The sequence below is a fragment of the Cynocephalus volans genome, chromosome X (assembly GCF_027409185.1).
Source record: "Cynocephalus volans isolate mCynVol1 chromosome X, mCynVol1.pri, whole genome shotgun sequence".
Taxonomy (NCBI): Eukaryota; Metazoa; Chordata; class Mammalia; order Dermoptera; family Cynocephalidae; genus Cynocephalus; species Cynocephalus volans.
In genome coordinates, this window is record NC_084478.1 from 31,080,258 (window position 1) to 31,101,670 (window position 21,413).

At 39.8% G+C, this 21,413-nt stretch overlaps 1 protein-coding gene across 1 annotated transcript in view; it reads left to right on the top strand.

The window, feature by feature from the left end:
• SMS (spermine synthase) overlaps nucleotides 1-21,413 on the top strand; it is a 45,048-nt gene that overhangs the window by 20,710 nt on the left and 2,925 nt on the right. Inside the window, exons 3-9 of the mRNA XM_063083751.1 lie at nucleotides 3,116-3,209; nucleotides 3,743-3,807; nucleotides 8,207-8,382; nucleotides 9,177-9,331; nucleotides 9,793-9,882; nucleotides 16,164-16,278; nucleotides 17,494-17,573. Coding sequence (XP_062939821.1) covers nucleotides 3,116-3,209; nucleotides 3,743-3,807; nucleotides 8,207-8,382; nucleotides 9,177-9,331; nucleotides 9,793-9,882; nucleotides 16,164-16,278; nucleotides 17,494-17,573 — 775 coding nt within the window. The remainder of the gene's footprint in view (nucleotides 1-3,115; nucleotides 3,210-3,742; nucleotides 3,808-8,206; nucleotides 8,383-9,176; nucleotides 9,332-9,792; nucleotides 9,883-16,163; nucleotides 16,279-17,493; nucleotides 17,574-21,413) is intronic.

A 21,413-nucleotide genomic window follows, 5' to 3' on the forward strand; every position in this document is an offset into this window, starting at 1 on the left:
TGCAGACCCTAGGAAAATGTAAGTAGCTTGACAGGAAGCCGAGATGATCCAAGAGGTCAAGTCTTTGGTGTGTGGGTTTTTTTTTTTTTTTTAAAAGACTTTGTAGACTATATAGACTTTTTGTAGTCAGTCTGTAATTGAAAGTAAATGTGCTCTGAGAGTAGGAAAGAAAACCTAAATTAAGAAATGACCAATGGCAGAAAATGTCAGTGCATTGAGCTCTTTATATTTTCTTAAATCTAGGTTTATATTATATCTAGACAAGCTTATTAATTAAGATTTTTAGTAATTTGCACTATTAATTTAAAAATGTAACCTCTTGAGTTTTTTCGATAGCTTTTATTTTAGTCCCCCAATGGGTGCAAAGTATTAGAATACTAGGCTTCCTTAATGTCCCACTTTCTCTCCCTTTTTTTTTTTTTCTCCTTTATTGCTGGCTGGTAAAGGGATCCGAACCCTTGACCTTGGTATAAATACTGCACTCTAACCAACTGAGCTAACCAGCTAACCCTTCCTTGTTTTTCTTTTAAAAGAGAAAATACCCCCGTGGTCTTCCAGAGGCCCAGAAGATAATGCTGTTAGATGAGAGAAACTTTTACTTTTTGAGCCCGTCACCCCCATCTCAATAATTCTCTTTATAAGTCTACATGGCCCACCCCTGTGGCATTAATTGGTGTTCTCTATCCTGATGCCTCTCAAAGACATCCACACCCCTTCCTTTCAAAGCCCAGACTTATGTCTCTTACTGTATAGCAAACCTCCATATGTGTGTTTAGCATATACCTCAAATATATGTAAAATGGTTATTTTCTTCCTTAAGGGTGACCGTAATCAACACTACCACTACCAAACCCTTCTCTGCCCTCCATCTGGCCCGGTTAACAGAGTCCCCAGAAGTGCAGGCGCTGCAGCTGTCCTTGAACCCTTGGGCTTCTGCAGGTCTGCACTCAGCCCCTTGGTAGGCTCCTCCTCCACTGCCAGGTGCAAAGTTTCCTCTCTTACCCTCTTCTAAGCCCTTTACAGCCAAGCCCCGCCTACCTCTCCATCACAGTTCTTGAAGTTTCCACCATAGACACCAAGTCCAGTTGTACAGAGGGTTTAGAATTCTTCCCAGAAAGTTTTTGAGAGGCAGGAGCTGCTTAGAAATTGACTCTGAGGGCTGGCCCGTGGCTCACTTGGGAGAGTGTGGTGCTGATAACACCAAGGCCGCGGGTTCGGATCCCATATAGGGATGGCCGGTTTGCTCACTGGCTGAGCGTGGTGCTGACACCACCAAGTCAAGGGTTAAGATCCCCTGACCGGTCATCTTTAAAAAAAAAAAAAAAAAAGAAATTGACTCTGAAAACAGAAAAAATGAGAATCAACATGATGAATCTTTTACTTGTTCAACTGTATCCCATTCCAAGGTGCCTGTCCTGAAACCCCACTTCTCCCACCTTGTACATGGGTTTAGGGAGAAAGGACCTCAGTCCCACACCCTGGCTTCTGGCTTCTTCCAGGTTAATGGTCCTTACGTGATGCTGAACAGTCTGGCCCTAGTCCTAAGCCACTTTTTTCAGGTTCTCCATCAACCACCCCCGTAACTTTTTGTCTTTCTATTTCTGGTTTTATCTCTAGGAGCTCCCATCTTTGAGTTTGGTACTCGACCCTACCTTCTGGTGTTCTCTGTGTTCACACTGGAACCACCCAAATGCTTAAGGGATGGCATTTCTCTATCCTTCACCCGGGGTGGGTGGCATTTCTCTATCCTTCACCCGGGGTGGGTGGCATTTCTCTGTCCTTCACCCTGGCCCCTCTCTTCCTCTGTGTTGCAGGTGATGGAGGAAGAGGGAAAGGTTATTGGGTCATTCAGGTATAAATGAACTTGATTTAAGGGTTAAAGGTGAAATGAACTAGTTTTATCTATTTTTTTAATCTAGTTTTTATCTGTATTTTTAATCTGTATATGCTGCCTTTATTCTCTGAACAAATTCTTTTTCTAATTTAATATTTTTTGAACTTTAACCACAACTCATAGTAAGGAGTAATTTTATGTCTGTATATGCAATACAAATATATGCATATAATGAAAACAAGTTTCATCAAACATGTCTAATTGTATGTGATACACTCAAATGTATTTATTTCATGAAAAAAAGGGCCAGTCAAATTCACTAAATTTGGGGTCAGAAAACATTCTGTAAGGAGCTACGTAAGGTCGTTGTCACATTCTTTTATTTAAACAACTCTTTAAAAAACGTAAACCATTCTTAGCCTGCAGCCTTTATAAAAACATGCCACAGGCTGGAGTTTACTGACTCCTTACTAAATTAATTTAGCCACTGTTGGGAAAATAGAATAATTTAATCAGGCCCTCTCACCTTAGGTCCGGTTGGGGGTGGTGTGGTTCATTCTTTGTAAGCAAATTGTGTGTGTGTGGGTGGAGTTAGTGTGCATGCACGGCCCTGCGGCTTGGCTGGCATCTGCCTCGGGTGGATGCTGCTCCACGGGGCCATGCTTTCTAATCTATGGCTTCCAAGGACCTTCTGGCCGGTTACCTAGCTCATAGACCTGTGTGTGAGGGGTTTGGTGACCCAGCCTGGCATGTGAAGGGTTTGTGACCCAGTCTGGACAACAGGCTTGAGGGGTCTGTGAGCTCCAGACCCAGCCTTAGCTCGACAATTGGCCCAGTCGGCAGGATTACGGGCAGGTAAAAGAGCTCAACAGCCACCATCTCCCTGCAGTCAGGAAAACTGATTTGAACTCTGAAAGTTAATTGGACGAACCCAGTTTGCCTTTCCTCACCCTTCCTTCCTCTTAAGACGGTGGTTACTAAACCTGGCAGAATCACCTGGGAATCTTTTTATAAAAATCGGATTCACAGAACTGCTGCCGAACCACTTTCTGGGCCCAAGAACAGTTTTGAAACCACAGTATTTGGTGCTTCCTCTAAGTCTCCCATAAATGATTGGTAGCTTCTTTCTCCAAGAAGAGAGGCCCTAATAAGAAAGCAAAAGGGTTAACTGTAATTTAGGGAAAAAAGAGCAGTGATCTTTTCTCTTAATTGGGGTGGCATGTTTTTTCTTTTGAATGCTGTGATCCAGTTCCTAACCTGAAAATTAACTTTCCTTTGTAGCTTTGCCAATTTGAGAATTTACCCACATGGATTGGTGTTGCTGGACCTTCAGAGTTACGACAGTGATGCACAGGGCAAAGAAGAAATTGACAGTGTAGGTTTTTTGCTTTTATCTACTCAACTATTTCAGGATCATAAGATCTGCTTTGCTTAGTGATGTTAAGATTATTTTTCTTGATTGCTGACTTCCCAGTTAACTTAGTTTTGGACTTTCCTCCCTCCAGATAAGTGGTTTTAGAAGAGAAATAGTTGTTCCTCACTGGTTTATAGGAAACTGACTGTCAACTTTCCCCTTTGACTGCTTGAGTATGAGTAACAATTTTACTTCCCAGTGGAGGGAATATAAAACCATTAAATGACTTTATACCTGCAGTATCCTTTAGGCTCCCTCTTCCCTATCACTTTGTTGCTAACTTAGACTAAGTTAGGTCAGCACCATGAGGTATATTAGGTGTGGGAGTGTGCAGTTGGGCCAGGCCTGGAGGCTGCTGCAGGGATGGAGGGGGGCCAGGTGTAGCTGCCGGTATCGCACAGCTCTCAACATGGCCTCCGTCTTCTGGTCTATAATTCAGCTGTTTCATACATCTTATTCTACAAGCTGATTGATTACCTTTCTTTTGATTGTAGCTTTTGAACAAAGTAGAAGAAAGAATGAAAGAATTGAGTCAGGACAGTACTGGGCGGGTGAAGCGGTAAGTCCACTCTCGATTGTTCTTTTATATTTGTTTAATCGGTAAACTAATCAGAATGGTGGTGTTGTCCCCAGTGTGTCTGCTTAAGATGTGGAAAAAATCACCATCTGCTTCTGGAAACACAAACTGAGCCTACTGGGCCCCTCACACCAAAACAAAACGAAAACGTATGAAAACATACATATTCACTCACTCACTCTTTTGGATAAAGTGAGGCCGAAAGGAGATTGTGGAGTGATTCCACGTGGAGTGATCCCAAGGAGGTGAAACTGTATAAAGCAGAGACCCAGGTAGGGCTGCTACCTCAGTAAAGGGGGAGATAGAAAGCTCCTGACCACCCCCCTGCCCAAAACCCCTCCAGGAGAGAGAAGAGGACTCTTGTCTCTGCTCAGTGTTCTGGGCTCCAGAGTAGAATTAAACAGTTTTAAGAGATTTTTAAAAAAAAATTTTCCTTCAACTCTTTCAAATAGGAAAACTTTCCAGGGTACTACCAATCAAGAGGCCACCCACCTTAAGCTGCCACAGGCAGGTTATTTTCAAAAGGTATTGAAGAAAATGAAGCTTTCCGGGCCTAGTGGGGTAGCCACTAACCAACTGCTGCTATTTGAAATTAAATTAATTAAACATTTCAGTTCCTCAGTTGCACTAGTCTCATGTCAGTAGCTAGTGGCTAGTGACTGCCATATTGGACAGCACAGATGTAGGACATTTTCATCATCGCAGAAAGTTCTGTTGGACAGCACTGAAATGTTTGCCAGTGGCATCAGATTTTAAAAGAAGTTTGATAGAAGTAGCAGTTTTGATATTTGTTGAAGGGATGGGGTCTGGCCAATCACAGGAATGAAGGAAGAAGTGCTTTGGATACACAGCATGTGATTCTCAGTAATTTGCTCTTGCCCTGCCTTGGGCCCTAACGTCTGGAAGGCTTGTCCCTTGCTCATAAAGTTAACCTCATCTATGTAGAGACGGATAAGTGAGGGACTTTAATCACTGATGGAATGACTGCAGTACAGGTTTGTCCAGTTCATGGCACTTTCCAGAAGAGGGAATCCTTATTGGCAAGAGCTAGGATATTTAAATACTTAATGACTCACCAAGCTAAGTTTGATCAGCCCATAGGAAGGCTCCAGGGCAGATGTAAGGTAACTAGGTAATTCAGATAAATCTCAGGTAAATACAGGTAAATCGGGTAAATCTTGTAAATCTCAGGTAGAAAGGAAAGCAGAAAATAAAGTGAAAAGAACGAGACACGGCGCAGAGCTTGCCCACTTGAAATCTGTTAGAGCACCAGACTTTATTTTATCCCACCCAAGCTCAGTTTAGAGGTCCTCAGCTATGTCTCTCCACCTCCCCCATTCTTAAAAACACATTCATACTGCTCTCTGGACATTTTATCTTTTCCTGCTTGCAGAGTTTTTTTCTGCATCCATTTGAATTGAACAGATTCCCACTGTGTTGGAAACTTTAACTCAGGAATAATGAATTGACTCACATCAGAAAAAGCAGTCTGATTTGTATCACGGCTGCTTCTAGGAGTGAGTAAATGGAATGCGTTTATGGGCTTCGGCATTCATGAGAAGTCTGGTTCTTCTATGTTTTTGGTAATAGGAGTTTTCTAAGTGAGAATGGAGTTAAGTTTTAGATCTTCAGTTCAAAATACAGACCTTGCTTTTGCTTGTCCCAGTTTTTACATCTTTTTATAAGATAAGGGTGAAAAGAACGAGAGGTTGGGAATACCTTGTTGTATTACGGGCCCTTTATTCTTGGCCTCAAAAACACCAGGACTATATTGTACTTTTCTTTCTGGGGAGTGACACTGTTAGAGATTAAATCATTAACAGTTTGTGACTCAGTAATGTTATCTGAAATTATTATTATCCTTTTGCTGATGAATTAAATCTCAGTTTTCAAGAAGCCATGGGATTTATTTGAAAATGTATTTTCATGTTCTATTTTCAAATGAAAAGGAACAAGAAAACAAGCTCACATAAGTTAATTAAAAAAAACACATTCTTGCAATTTACACAGTGTACCTGAGGCCCAGGACATATTCCTCCTGACTTTCTACAATCCATTTTCAATTTTCTTTCAGTAGTGAAGGTTGAAACAAGCTCTGCAGGGCTCCCCATCTCCTGGTGGATTACAGGGAGATGCTCCTCATGCTAGGCCGAGTACTTCATTGGGGTAGCAGCTTCCTCATCCTGCTAGAGATCCTTGCTGTTCCTTTTCCAATCTTTAAAAACCATTGGGTTGCAATGGAGAAAAGAGCTCTTCACCATAGCCAAGGCACTGTTCACGCAATTGAGAATAGGCAGTGTTTATTTTCAGGGGGTTTGTGCATAGTTCAGGAATTGCCCATAGCTGCTGGCTGGCTGTCAACCAGGGGGTGGGTTTCTTCCCCTGAAAGCAGGTGACTTTGACACTTTCATCCAGTGCCACAGGTGGCTCGCTGTCCCATCTCACTCCACTCCTCACCATCAGCTGGGGGTAGAAGAAGCTTGCTCGAAGTCCTGTTTGCCTGTTCTCTGGGGCTTGTCCTAATTGGGGCTTCACATTTTTACAAGGAAAACCTTTGTTGTTCTGCCTAACATTCCAAAAGCTAAATTTCTTCACATGAAGATGAAGAAGTGGGTAAATCAGGAGTCGGTAGGGTCAAATGAGTGTTTATGGGAATTTGCTTTGTTATTCTCACTGTTCTTTACAGTTCATATTTCTTCATAGAAAGCCTCTTACTTGTAACAGGTTCAGACTGTGCTCTTGAAAGCAGGTGAGCAGGGAGTGGAGGAGACTCGGGAGAGTAAGTCAGAGGTAGCATATCCCAGCATTTGGGCGTCTACGGCTATATGTCATGCCTTGTACTGTTTGACAGTACCGTGTTTGAGAACACATGACACAAAGGCACTTGTGTTACATGTGTGATGAGTTCTCATTTTCTTTGTGTTTGGGTTAGATTTGCCAACCCTATTTTTCAGGTCTGTTTTCTCTTGTCATTTAGTGTCCTCTGCTGGTAGTTTCTAGTACATTCATCTTATCAGAAATAATGAGTATTTACAAAAGAATGGAATGAGAAAATTATTATTTTGTGGCCACTTTAGTAATTGGTGCAGGCAAGAATCTTTTAGATGCCAAAGCCACTGGAAAGGTTTGCTGGGGATCAGGACCGTCACCCATTTTGAGTGCCATTCCATAGCCTGCTAAGTAATTTCAAAGGGTGAAAAGTTACCTTAGCAAATGGAGAGAGCCACTTCAACTACGTGGTTACATTTAGCATCACCAGTAATAGGACAAATACACATACCATGTTCTGATGTGATGCCTGTGTAATCTATGTCAACCAGCCTCTACTCATGAAGAGATAGATCATCAGCTAAACCCATGTGAGGGATTTTTCTGCAGGACACCTGGTCTGAACTTTTCAGAGAAATCAATGTCATGTGACGAAGCAAAACACTGTTAGGAAATTTAAGTGAGGCTTTTATTTAGGGTTGCAAATCCTGGAGACTTCTCAGCATGAGAAGTAAGTCTGCCCAACAGTGGAAAAAGGCAGGAGGTCTTACAGGGTTTGGAAGGTCTAAGCAGTAAACAAATTCCAAACATTGTGTGAAGACAGAATAGGTGACTGACTATGACATAATGAACAAAAGGTTTCTCAGAACTTTTACAATATTTATGGCTACTCTAATCCAGACTATTCAATTCATAAGTAATTCCCATGTGTTTAACAGGTTGACGTATCCTGTGTTCCCAGGATTCTCTAAACAATGTTATCTGCGTTTACCTACACAAGAGATTGTTTGTCAAGCAGTAAATTCTAATGAAGGGACAGCTTCTTGGGCAAGAAGAAAACAAGTCTATTAAATTAAAAAAACAGAAACAAAAAACAACTGGAGTCACTTTGGTTCTTTTATTCTCCTTTCCTGGCCTCTTTTTTCCATCACATGAGACTTACCAGAAAAAGTGTATTCCAGGTTAAATGAGGGATAAAAAGAAAAAGAATAGCAAGATACAGTGTATGAACCTTTATTCAAAAGCAGAACAGCTGTAAAGGATATAACTGGGACAACTGGGGACACTTGAAGATGGATTCTGTATTAGATAATAGTATTGCAGCCATGTGAACCTGGGTGAAGGGTAATGGCAATGTGGTTGTGTGGGAGGTCTTGAGATAGGTACCTGCTGAAGTATTTGGGTGTGGTGGTATCTGCAGTGGCCATTTTCTCCTTCAGTTTTTTATTAGGGGAAACTTAAAACATGCCAGAAAAGTTTCTTAAAAAGTAAACTCTTGTGTGCCATAGTGCTGACGTTTGGTGGTGCTTTCTTTTGCACGCTCCTCATCCCAGGTCTGCTCGTAAGGCAGTGTGTTCTAGCAAGGCTCATTCCTGTTGCCCTCTTCTTCCAGATTGCCACCCATAGTTCGAGGAGGGGCCATCGACAGATACTGGCCCACTGCTGATGGGCGCCTGGTTGAGTATGACATAGATGAAGTGGTGTATGATGAAGATTCACCTTATCAGAACATTAAAATTCTGCACTCGAAGCAATTTGGAAATATTCTTATCCTTAGTGGGGATGTTAGTAAGTATTCCATCCCTGTCCCAGTTGCATAACAAAGTGGTGATGTGTTGGATGATGATATTTTCCTGATAAAAACCATTGTGGATTTGTCCAAGTTTGTGTTTGACACTGTTGTTTTCTGAGAATGCACATTTATATCCTGCTAACCTGTGGATGTTCTGGGCTTTAATGTAAACTTTCTCTTGACATTGCTTTTTCTTAGTGAGTGTTTCTACTTGGTGGGTATTATTGGTGAGTATTGACATTGCTTTTTCTTAGTATTTGGATTGTATTTTAAAAGAAAACTCAGTTGCTTATTTAAAAAAAAAAAAAACTTTCTTATGGAGAAATTCAAACCTAAGTAGACACACCAGTGTCATGAACCCACATGTACTCATCATCGAGTTTCAACAATTATCCCCTCCTGGCCAATCTTGTTTCACCTAAAACTCGGTCCACTTTGTCCCTTATTATTTTGAAGCAACTCTGAGTTATATTATTTCATCTATAAAGATGTAATTGCATTTAATTATCCAACATATCAGCACATTCTTAAGACTGGATTTTCCTCCCACTAGCTGTATTACATGTCAGATGAGGAGGGTTGATGAAAAGTCCTCAGTCAAAAAAAAAAAAAACCCACAAAAATAAACCAAAACAAAAAACCAACAAACATGCACACTATTGACAGTTTTTAAAGACTGAAATAATTTTACATTTTAGGCTGGATTCCAGCACTTTCTAGTGTGGTGAGGTCAGGTGATTTGTGCGTTTGTGTCAAGTTACTGTTTTGGATCTCTGTTTCTCCTCCCTAGATTTGGCAGAGAGTGATTTGGCGTATACCCGGGCCATCATGGGCAGTGGCAAAGAAGATTACACTGGCAAGGATGTACTGATTCTTGGAGGCGGAGACGGGGGAATATTAAGTGAAATAGTCAAACTGAAACCAAAGATGGTCACTATGGTAGAGATATCCTTTTTATAAGAGAACGTGTTCAGTGGACTACTTTTGTTTCCTTCCTTCTTTTCTTTTTTGTCTTGAGACTCAAGCTAATGTTACCACAGACTCAAGGCAAAAGTATTACACAGACTGCCTTGAACAAACACTTGAATTTATTACCAATAGCCTTTATGTTCCCACCAACAAAGCAGAGATAATCTAGTTGAGGATTAAAGAGCAAGTAACTTTGGTGTAAGTGTCTACTGCCTCAGCAGTTGCGAAATGACTTCCCTAGGCCATTTCATGAGATTGCAGTTTCCTTTGAGTGTTCTTAGTGTGAAGATAAAATCACTGTCTCATTCATTTTTTTAATTTGTGATACCCAAAAATTAGTATTATAAAATCTTTATGTTTGTCTTAATCTTTTATTTAAAGTATTACTATTTCAGAATTTTTTGATACATCCAAATTCTCCTTAACCTATTTCGGACATTGACCAAATGGTGATTGATGGATGTAAAAAATACATGCGAAAAACATGTGGTGACGTCTTAGACAATCTTAAGGGAGACTGCTATCAGGTAATTGTTTCCTAGGTAGCATATTTTTAAGTCATATTCTTAACTGTTATTGATCGGAATTTGCCTTCTTAGAACAGCTTTTAGTATTAATTGGTTAAGAAGAGAAATCGTCTCTTTATATGACTTATATGTATATTTGTATTTAGAGTGAATATATACAGATAATTAAAAAACTGCCAACTCCAGATTCTTTGAATTGAATGACATTAATCTTTTATGAAAGATGTGATGTACCTTTTTATGACCTGGCAACCACCCACCACCATTAGGCTCTCCAGCCTGAAGAATCTCTTTGAGCTTGGGTCTTTCAGAGGGAATTTGGATATTTAATTGGTAGGTATATATGATTAAAATGTTTGAGGTAGGAGCAATTGATTTTAATAAGTAATTAGTTTCTTCTGTCTAAATTCTACTGTGCTTGAATGTTGACCTATTATTGCAGTTTGTGATTGTGTCGTGGTCAAAAGAGAAAGATACATGAAGATACTTTTTTTCATGGAAAGATTACTATTATTATTATTATTGTTATTATTATTATTATTAATTTTTTAAAGTTTTTTTTTGGTTGGTGGTTGGCCAGTATGGGATTCATATTGTCTTTTAATTCTATTTTTACATGAACTTTTTGAATATATTAGGGTATATTTAGTTTATACTATTTGAAAGCTGAAAAGGGAGAGAGAGCGGGACAGCCCATGGCTCACTTGGGAGAGTGTGGTGCTGATAACACCAAGGCCATGGGTTTGGATCCCTATATAGGGGTGGCCAGTTAGCTCACTTGGGAGAGTGTGGTGCTGACAACACCAAATCAAGAGTTAAGATCCCCTTACCAGTCATCTTTTAAAAAAAATAAAAAATAAAAAAAATGGGAGAGAGAAATTAGGGTCTTCAGAGAGATAGATAGTGGAATTGTTTCACAATGAATGAGCTCAGACTTAACCATTGTTTGGAAGTACTGGGCCAGACCCTCCGCCTGTGGTGTTTAATCCTCAGGCCTGTGCCAGGTGGGTGTTATTTCTCTTATATGGATGAAGAAGCAGCAGCTTAGAGTTTAAAGGGAACTCATTCAAGGTTACAGGGTAATTTTAGAGGAGTGATTCAGACTCCTGGCTCCTTATTATATAGCTTTCTTATATGGATTAAGAAAGAAACAGAACCACAAATTCAAAGCAGCAGTATGGGAGAGTTGTTTACTGTTGTAATAGAGGCTGGATGTAAGTGGGAAGATTTACCAGTGGCCTTGGAAAGCAACCTCTTGACCTCAGAAGTGGATCTGGGGTCAGACAGTCAAGACAAGGGAAAAACTGTTTTGATTTGAAGCTGCACTTGCGGAAGTTAGTGCCAGAATACATCCTCTTTTCTCTTCCATCTTCTCTCTGGAACAGCACAACCATCAGGGGGAGCTTGGAAAATTCTTCTGAGGCTTAGAGTTCTCCCAAAGCTCTCAAGGGGTGGGGTTTCCTTGTCTGGGGGGCTGGGCCAGAAGAGAGACCAGAGTGGCCACTTTCGCCTAAAGGCAGGCAAGCCCCTTGGCCATTAAAATGCTATCATTAAAAAGACACCAGGTCATTAGAGCTATTTATCATTTGAAAAACAGATAATTACTCTGTTCTGACATTTTATAAGGTGTGAGAAATACCTTCACCCGTCCAATGCCAAAGGATGGACACGGAGACACGAGGTACAGCGAAGTGAGACTTTAATGATGGCCTTACAAGGTTCAGGTGTCTGAAGGACAGGCACATAGAAAAGGGCTGTAGCAAGAAGTTTATTCCCTAGTGCGCAAGTCCCTCTCCCCACTTTCCTCATTGGCTGAGAGTACTATGGGGTGCACAGTCTTCCAGGGTGATGCCTAATATTACCCTGATTTATTACCCCCTTGTAAGAAATTTCTTTGTCCTGTCCACAGGCTCAGGACAAGTCGACTGAAACCCTGTGAAAGGAGAAACACTAGGGAATGAAGAGAACAATCAAGGGCTAGTAACTCATTACCATCTCAAGGAGAACTCTGTTCAGTGACCCCCAGGAATGGGCTGGACCAGTCAGACAACTTTCAGGCTGAGCCTGAAATATTCCTGAAAATGAATCACTTAGGTTATTTTCTTACATAAGGACAGAATAACCTTAATGCAGAAGTCAAGGTAGTTCACAAAGTAAGCTAAATATTGTGTTTTTTATGTAAGTACAAAATTTCCAAGTAAGATACTAAGTTAAATCTAGTAACTTTATTTAAAGAATTCTGTATTAACACCCAACTAGGATTTAGTTCAGAAATGTAAGATGTGAATTTTAAGAAATCTGTCAATAAATTTGTCTCATGTTTATTGAATGTTTAATTGTTCTTAATAAAAATTTTACATAAAAAAATTGCATTAGAAGGGAAACTTATCTAAACATAGTAGAAACCAATTATTAGAAACTTAAAGGTAAAGTTAGAGTAAATGGCAAAACACAAAATACAGTAAATGGCAAAAGCCATTCACTGAAGCTAGTGTTAAGTAAAAATTTTTGGAGGCCATTGTTTTGCACTAAGCTGCTGCACTAGGCACCAGCAGACCAGACTAAAACCAAAATGGAGTCACCCTTGCTAAGTTCCACACTTACATTGTGGTCTGACCTTCTGAGAAGTCAGAAGAAAGATAACAGCCAATCTCCCAAAAGGCAAGTTTAAATCTTCGGTAGGTTTGATAATGAAGTCCCCTCTGCTTTAAGCCTTACACAAAAGGATGGCTCGAAGTAACCTGATGTTAACTCATCAGTTATTTCCCCATTGTTCTGTCTCCCTGTCCCCACCTTTCAAGGAAAGTAACTTTAAAATTACCAAACTGCTTTTTTTGTCTTCTGCTTTCTTCAGCCTTTTCTGTGTGTAAAGCCTTTGCTCTTTGTAATAAACTTTGGAGCACTTATATGTCCTGTTTCCCAGGTCGATCCTCACATTTGGCTCCCAGTAAACTTTACAAAATTATTTCTGCCTTGGCAGCCTTAATTTTGGTTGACACCAGGAACAAGATGAGGATGCTTATTATTACCTTTATTCAACATTGTTTTTTATAGTAAGGTAGGAAGATGAAAACAGTATAAGTAATCAGATTATTATTTGCAGATGATATGAATGCTGAGAAGATCTTGGAAACTTCTCTAGAAAATTATTTGAGGTAGTAATTGGATACAGACAAGACTAAAATTTTTTTTCTCTGCTAAATGCTCAAAAGTTTGAATGGAAATAGTGGGTTCAAATTATGATAATTGTTTTAAATTCCTAGGAATAAATTTAAGGAGAATGGTATTATGACACCAATATGGATTATGTCAAGATCTTATTGAAAGGCTTCAAATAAAGTCTGGCTAAGTGGAGAGGCATGCTGTATTTCTCAGATGGGGTTAATAGAACGATGTCTGTTTCTTCCCAATTAGAATGAATTCCAATCAGAATCACAAGGGGGATTTTAGAATTAGACCAACTGATTTTAAAGTTTCTTTGTAAAAATATCTTTTGTAATAATATCTAAATACCCAGGCTATCTAAGAATAGCCAAGAAAATTTTGGAAATTAGTCTACTGTAAGGCACAGAAATCAAATAGGAAATGTGTGACACAAGAGTAGACAAATAGATAAGAGGAATGTCACAGGAACTTGAATACATCTGAGTGTGTATTTCTACATAGACTGCTAATATATGGCCTAAGGTGTGTTTCAGTTCACTTGGGAAAAGTTGTAGTTGATTCAATAAGTGACGGGCATAATGGACTATCCATCTGCGTGAGAACAAAGTTAGCTAACTCTAGAAACCATAGAAATATGAATTTCATGGCTTAAGCTCTAGATATAGAAACTAATACATTTAGGAAAATTGAGAGTATTCAATTTTGGAATTCGGAAACCTTCTAAAGAAAAACACTCAGGAGCTGTTTATGGTATTATGTTGTTATTACCAAGGCAGAAGACAACTACAAAAAATATTGGTAACACATGACAGGTAATTAACTCCTTGAAAAATACAGAGAGCCCCTACAACTTAAAATTTAAAAATGAAGTTAGCTCAATTTGTAAAGGTGTAATGAAAACGAGCTCTGGTACTTTTCAGAAGAGGACAGTCAAATAATCTGTAAAAATATCACAAGATGTTCACCCCTGTTGGTGGCCCAGGAGGTTCACGTGAAAACATCAGCAATGGACTTGGCAGAGTTAAGAAGAGGGGCACCATCCCGTGCTGGGGAGGGTGCCAGGAGACAGGTGCTCGCATGCATTGCTGGTTGGGGCATGAATTGCCATGAAAACTAAAATGTGTTTTAACATGGTAGCCCAGTGTTTGAGGGCTCAGACATAAAGGCATCTATACAAGGAGGTTTATTATGGCTGTCCTTGTAGAGGCCAAGGTGTGGTGCTGACAAGAACAAGAAGGTTTTTAGTGAAATGGTGTATTTTTTAAAAATGATGGTTACCTGGAGAGATGTTGGGGAAAAAGTACAGAATGCTGTGTGATCTAAGTTTTACAAAAGAACACACATTTGTGTTTACGTGTGGGTGAGTGTTCATAAGAGTCCATATATGAGCATGTGGAAAAATGAGTATATCAAATGGGATTAATATGTGGATTGAAGGCAGCCGGGGTTAGTACCTTCTACACCTTTGCATAGTTGGACTTGTATGATGCATTAAGTGAAACAAGTTATAAAACAATAGGACAGTAAAATCCAGTTTCTTAAAAAAGATATAACCATGAGGGTACGTATAAGAACATTTATAAGAAAAAATATGGGATAGGTTATCTTGGGAAATTGTGGCAAACTTGATTTCTGACTTATAATGTGAATTTTTTTTTTACGTGAGTGTTTTTTGTAATTAGGAAAACAAAAGATGTGAATAACTCCTGTCTAGTTCAGGATATGGCCCGGAGCCCTGTGTGTCCCCAGCACATAGATAGCTTCAGTACTTCAAAGAAAGGCAAACCTCAGACTTACTTCCTGTATTTACTACATAGGATTTGTGTGAGAATGCCAGCCCTTAGCTGCTGTACTCCACTCTTTAATGACTCTGATGGTAGAAGCTGTTATTTACTACATGGCTTTATCAGCAGTACTCGAAGTGTTAGGGAAAATGAAAAACCGTAGGTTAATAATTTAATAAGAGGTAAGACGCAAAAGTAAATTGATAAACAATGAAGTCATTCACTGCTTAGTATAAAAGAAAAATTAAAAGTGGAAGAAAATACAGCTATTAGGAGAGGCAGTATAGTTTAGAGTTGAAATTGGCCTTCAGGTAGTATATCAGTTCATTTCTCTTATAAAAAAATACATGAAACTGGGTAATTTATAAGAAATGAAATTTATTTCTTAGTGGTTTGGATGCTGGGAAGTTCAAAGTCCAGGGAACACATCTGGTGAAGGCCTTTTTGTAGGTGGTGGGATGGGTGTTAAACGGCGAGAATGGGCAGAGCAAGAGAGAGCTGACTTGCTCACTTGCTCTCCTTTTAAGGCCCTCAGAACCATGTTCGATACCACCCATTAAACCATCAATGGATTAATCCATTCACAAGGGCACAGTCCTCACAATCTAGTCAAGTCTTCAAGGCCCCGCCTTTCAATTACCGTAATAGGATTTCCCACCTTCTAAACACTGTTACTATGCAGATCAAGTTCTCCAACATGTGAATCTTTGGGAGACACATTTAACCCACAGCAGATGGTTCCTGGTGAATTTCTTGGCTCCATTTCTTGTTGGGTGCCTTTGGGCAAGCTGTGTAACCTCTCAAGTTTGTTTTTCCATTGGTAAAATGGGATAATAATAGTACTCATAGAGTTGTTCGCAAGATGAAATGAGAAGGCACATGAAGCATGTATAGACTGTCCGTGACTTAGTATGGTTCAACTTAAAATTCTTTGACTTTACAGTGGTATGAAAGTGATAACATTTCAGTAGAACATCAAATTATGTGAGATACTCAACACTTTTTTATGAAATAAGCTTTATGTTGGATGATTTTGTCCAACTGTAGACTAATGTCAGTGCTCTGAGCACATTTAAGGTAGGTTAGGCTAAGCTGTGATGTTTGATAGGTTAGGTGTATTAAATGCAGTTTTGACTTAGGATGGGTTTATTGGGATGTAACCCCATCATAAGTCATCTTCATTTTCATTGTCACAGACATGGATGAAAGTCTTTTGTTTATGGAGCAGGTTCTATGAATCTAAGCCCCAGCTTGCATTTTTCCTCTTTCTCTACTAGTGTTTAACTACATCCACATGTGTTGGCTCACTCTTTTTCCTGTTCTTTCTGTAAGGTTCTCATAGAAGACTGTATTCCAGTACTGAAGAGGTACGCCAAAGAAGGGAGAGAGTTTGATTATGTGATTAATGATTTGACAGCTGTTCCAATCTCCACATCTCCGGAAGAAGGTAGATTCAGTGTTTTTTTAACCAAGATATTGTTCATGGCAATGTTTCTCTTGGCCCCATATGAGGGTGAAAGGATCTTAGAGATTGTCTAGTTAAGTTTTCTCATTTTTAGAAGGGAGTTCAACTGAGGCCCATGTGGATAGATGACCGGATTTGGATTTGGCTTTCGTTCCTGTTCCGCCACTAAATAAGCGCGTTAACTTGGTCATTTGAAACAAACGTTAAGTAAAATGACTCATAATCATATCATTGACATTAATTGTTTCATAGTTTATTTAAATTGTGATTTTTTTTAAATTGGTGACAATTCTAAGCAACAACAGAGGCAGTTCCCCTCTTAAAACCATATGCTCCACATCACTGCTGTTTCTTTCCTGCGTTAATGTTTTTTTCCTGTAAACTTGACTTCCTGCTCATTTTACAGAATCGTGTCCCAACCTGATGACCCTTGTGGTTTCTCTCAGGATGTCGCTTTTCCCCTTCCTTAAAGCAGTTTTCTTTCAGATTTCAACCACTGTCTTTGTGTGGAATCTTTATTTGGCATTGTGAGAACAGTTCTAAGTGGATACACATTTGATTTTGACCGTGTGTGTGTGTGTGTGTGTGTGTGTGCGCGCGCGCGCGCGCGCGCGCGCGAGCGAGCTATATGACTGTACATTGTCATTCATGAAAAATTGGGTCTTAAGCTTGTGACTCCTCCCTCCCTCCTCTCCCTTCCCTTCCTTGCCTCCCTCCCCTCCCCTCCCTTTCCTTCCCTTCCTGTTTTCTGATGCTTATAATAATACCTGAAACTGGGTTAATATATAAGGAAGAGAGATTTGTTTATTAGAGTTTTGAAGGCTAAGTCTGGGGTCCGGGGGCACATCTGCTGAGGGCCGCCTTCTTGGTGGGGACTCTCTACAGAATCCCATGGTGACACAGGATATCACATGGTGAGGACTGGGCTGGTGCTGGGCAAGAGTTACCAACATGCTCACTTGCTCTCCTTATCAAACCCCCAGTTTACTCTGATAATTCATTACTCCATGAATAGATTAATCCAATTAACCAGTCACCTCTTAAAATACCTTTCAAATACCATATTGGGGTTCCAACATGAGCTTTGGGGGGGACTTTCAAAACATAGCATTAAATATTAGAGTGTATATTTGATTTCAGATGTTGTTGATGCATGCAAACCCATATTTATAAAACTTAATTTTTTTTAACATCCAGATTCCACATGGGAGTTTCTCAGACTGATTCTTGATCTCTCAATGAAAGTATTGAAGCAGGATGGGAAATATTTTACACAGGTAGGGTACTGAACTGTTTTCTTCCCGAAACTGTCATTTAAGAATTTTATATTTTGAAATTTGAATGCATACTCTCGAAATTTGTGTCTTTTAATGATAGAACAGCATCATTGGGTTATGTTCTTTCAAGCAGTAAGTTTCTAAATAGCTGACCTGTCACCTACTGGGAATTGAGTTCTTGTGGATTTATCCTGATTTATCAACCCTGGTATTTGGCTGTAGTACGAGCTGCTGCCACCAGATGGAGACAGAGACTGTGATTTCCACCATTTTCTCTCCTTTAGGAGATTCTTAAATGGAAATGCGGCAACATGATCTGATAAATTTGGCTGTAGTATTAGCTCCTGCCACCAGATGGAAGCAAATCGTGGTGTTTTTCTCTTTCTCTAGGGGATTCTTAACTTTAAAAGGTTTAAAGATTGTATTTCTTGATATTTAAAAAAAATATATATGCGACCTGTTAAAATCCTTAACAAAATTCTGAAAATGACAGCAAAGGCAACTAATAATACAGCCTTTTTACTTGGTACAAAAACTTCTTGATTAATAAATAATAAAAAATAAGCACTTAACTTAGGTAGTATTACACTTTGGTCTTTAAATTTTGAGTTTACAGGCGAATTCCCTCCCCCTCCTGACTTTTTAATTTTTAATTTATTTATTTATGTATTTACTTTTAAAAGATGACCAATAAGGAGATCTTAACCCTTTACTTGGTGGTGTCAGCACCACGCTCTCCCAAGTGAGCTAACTGGTGACCATCCCTATATAGGGATCCGAACCCTTGGCCTTGGTGTTACCAACACCACATTCTCCCAAGTGAGCCATGGGCCAGCCCCAGACTTTTTAAAAAAAATTATATAAAGTGGGGGTGTATTTAATTGTCAAGAACAGGTAGCATTCTTAACTTTACTCTCCTGAGGAGGTGCTTGCGAGCATATCCTATCCTGGACATTTTATGGAATCTGAGTTTAATAATGCTGAAAACAACGTAGTGACCCTAAGAGACACCTTGACTCAGGCTCCAGCCCATCCTGCTGTCCTTTTCCCCTGGGACAAGACCTTCAGGCATGGGATGATTAATCCTGGACTTTGCACTTGGTCAAAGTGTTGGGAAGCCTCGAGGAGAGCAAATAACTGTCTGTGAATGGATAGGTTTTTCCCCCTAATATTTAGAAATGATTTTTTGAAACATGCTCTAGACTTGACTGTTTAAAGCAGGGGTCTGCAAACTGTGGGCCACATCTGGCCTCCTTGTTTGCATAAAGCTTTCTTGGCACACAGCCACACTCATCCATTGCATAGTGTCTGTGGCTGCTTTTGCCCTACAACTGCAGTGTTGTGGTGGAGACCGTATGATCTGCAAGGCCTAAAATCTTTTCTGTCCAGCCCTTTACGGAGGAAGTTTGCTGACCTCTGCTTTGTAGGAAGTCTACAGTGAAAGCTGCTCGAACGAAGCTGTCTTATTTGTAAAAGCAACCTAGATTCAGCAAGTTGGTCTTTTTCATGAGTGGCCACTTCTTAAGCAGAGTATACCTATAGAATTTTTTTCTATTACGTTTCTGCAAATAGAAGGAAATCTCACGCAGCTTAAGTTGAAGAAGAATGTGAGGCTCTGAGATCTTTAACCAAAAGAGAGTGAAAAAAAATCTGGATTCATTGCAAACCAGACCATTTGTAGTAGACAACAGGTGGAATTAGAAAGAAAGTGTGACTCTTTTGTCCTGAATATTTGCCTGGTGGACTGCCTCCTATGGGAAGTGTTATCTTAGTGTGGTAAGACCAAGAGAAATGCTGGCTTAGAGTAGCACCACAGCCCCTTTGTAAGTACCAATGATCCAGGCTTTGATAACTTGCCTTTGCCAACTGACTTTCACCAAAAATGGAGTATTATGTGTCTAGGGCTGCGCTGGTTTCCAGGAATTGTTCCAAAGACGTATTATGATGTGTTTTTTGTCCCCCACATTGATTATAGTTGGAAACACAAAGCGATGTCATTTTATAATACGCGGGGGTCCCACAGTACATTCAGTAGTTGAATGTGTTACGCTGTGAGGTTCACACGGACTTAGTGGGTGTAGGCCTTTCAAGAAGCAGTGGTTGAGTCAAACAGGGTGGTTTGATTAGGACTTATGGATGTAGTTGCCACAGTGTAATTTTTTTAAAACTGCTAAGTGACATGCTCAGAAGAGAGCCTCGATTCCTGTCATGCCCACCTCTCTTGCTTGAGTGTGTAGCTTAGAAATGGAGTAAGGTTAAGGGCCGGGATGAAAATGTTGTGTAATGATTTACAAAAGCTTAAATGTTCCTGCCAAAAACTACTTGCGTCACAGTGGAGAATTCGTGAAGTCATTAGTGTCACTGTGGCTGCTTCAAGGCAGCCTTATCAGCAGTGCCGTGAAGCTGGGGAATGTGTTGTGGAATTTGAAACAAGGAGGACTTGCCTTCATGAGACTAGGAAGCAGGTCCTGGGACTCCCCCCTGCACTGCCCCCCATTAAGAGAACTTTATGTTATTTGATACATATAAAAATACGTATGTAACATTCATGTAAGTTATGATGCAAAATACTAGCAAACCCCTGCTCTTTCACTTAACTTGAGAATTGGACATTACCAGTAGTATCCTTGGGGCATCTATATTCCTCCCTAATTCCGGCCTGTCTCTAGAAGTAACCCATCCATGGTATCCTTTTTTCTACTTCTGTTGCAAACAATACAGAAACCTATAAAGTACAAAAGCAAGTGTTACTTATCCATGCCTAACGTGGGGCAAGGAGAACTTTCTAGAACCAAAGGTGCTATATTGGTACACCCCTAGGTGTGCCCCCACCCTTTGTCCCATCCTTTCCTCTCATCCTTAGTAGGTGCTTAATTCTTTGCTATTAGATGTTTGTTGTGCATTTCCCACACGTCTTTCATAAAACGAAAAGAAAAAATAATGTTCTGTTTAAGTAGACAGGAAAGGGAAATGTATCCCGTTACTTTTCTTGGGTAGGTCTTTCTCTCTGTGGTGAACTTCTTTTTTTCTTTTTTCTTTTTTAAAACTGCTTCTTGACAATGTTGGGAAAGAACAAATTGAAACTTTCCTATTTCCTTACCACATTCTCTGTAAGGGGGGGCCTCCCATATACTCTCTCTAAAGAGAGAGCATGGTGTCAATTTTAAGATGGTAAAGAAAATCATTTAACTGTGCACTTTGGTGGCATTTCCATTCTGTAGCTTCCCCACTGGTGATCTAAAAACAACTGGGCAGTGTTTTCTATTTGTGAATCTTAAATTACACGTGGGGTGTTTATATGCGCTCATGGTGAACTTGATGTTGAAACCAAATTATATGCTGTCTGGGGGTAGTTTGGCCAAGTCCCACTGCAGGACCCTAGATGATGGGTTACTAAACAGGCTGGCACTGAAGGACGACGTCATGCTGAGCAAATGTGCTAAGTTAAAACCACTAAAGCCAGCTCTCAGAATAGTTCTAACCTCTTGCCCGTGACTGGCTGGCTAGCTGGTTGGTTTTGAAATGCTGTTCTTAGGAGTTCTTACATCATAGGCTGTCTTTATTTGTCGATATAATTTTCATCTTACATTGTACTTGGTTATTTTGAGGCAATTTAATAGAGAAGTTCTTAAGAAATGAAATCAGCACATAGATTCAGTAGTCTTCTGGATGTAAAGAACTTCAGAGGTCAAAAGAAAATAGGTGGTATTAAATACTCATCTTGTTTTCTGAATTTGTAATGCAAAGCACTTGAAGTAAAATTGTGCTAAAATGATGATAAATCCTACCCCAGACCTACTGAATCAAAATCTGCATTTTAACAAGATCGCCTGTGATTCA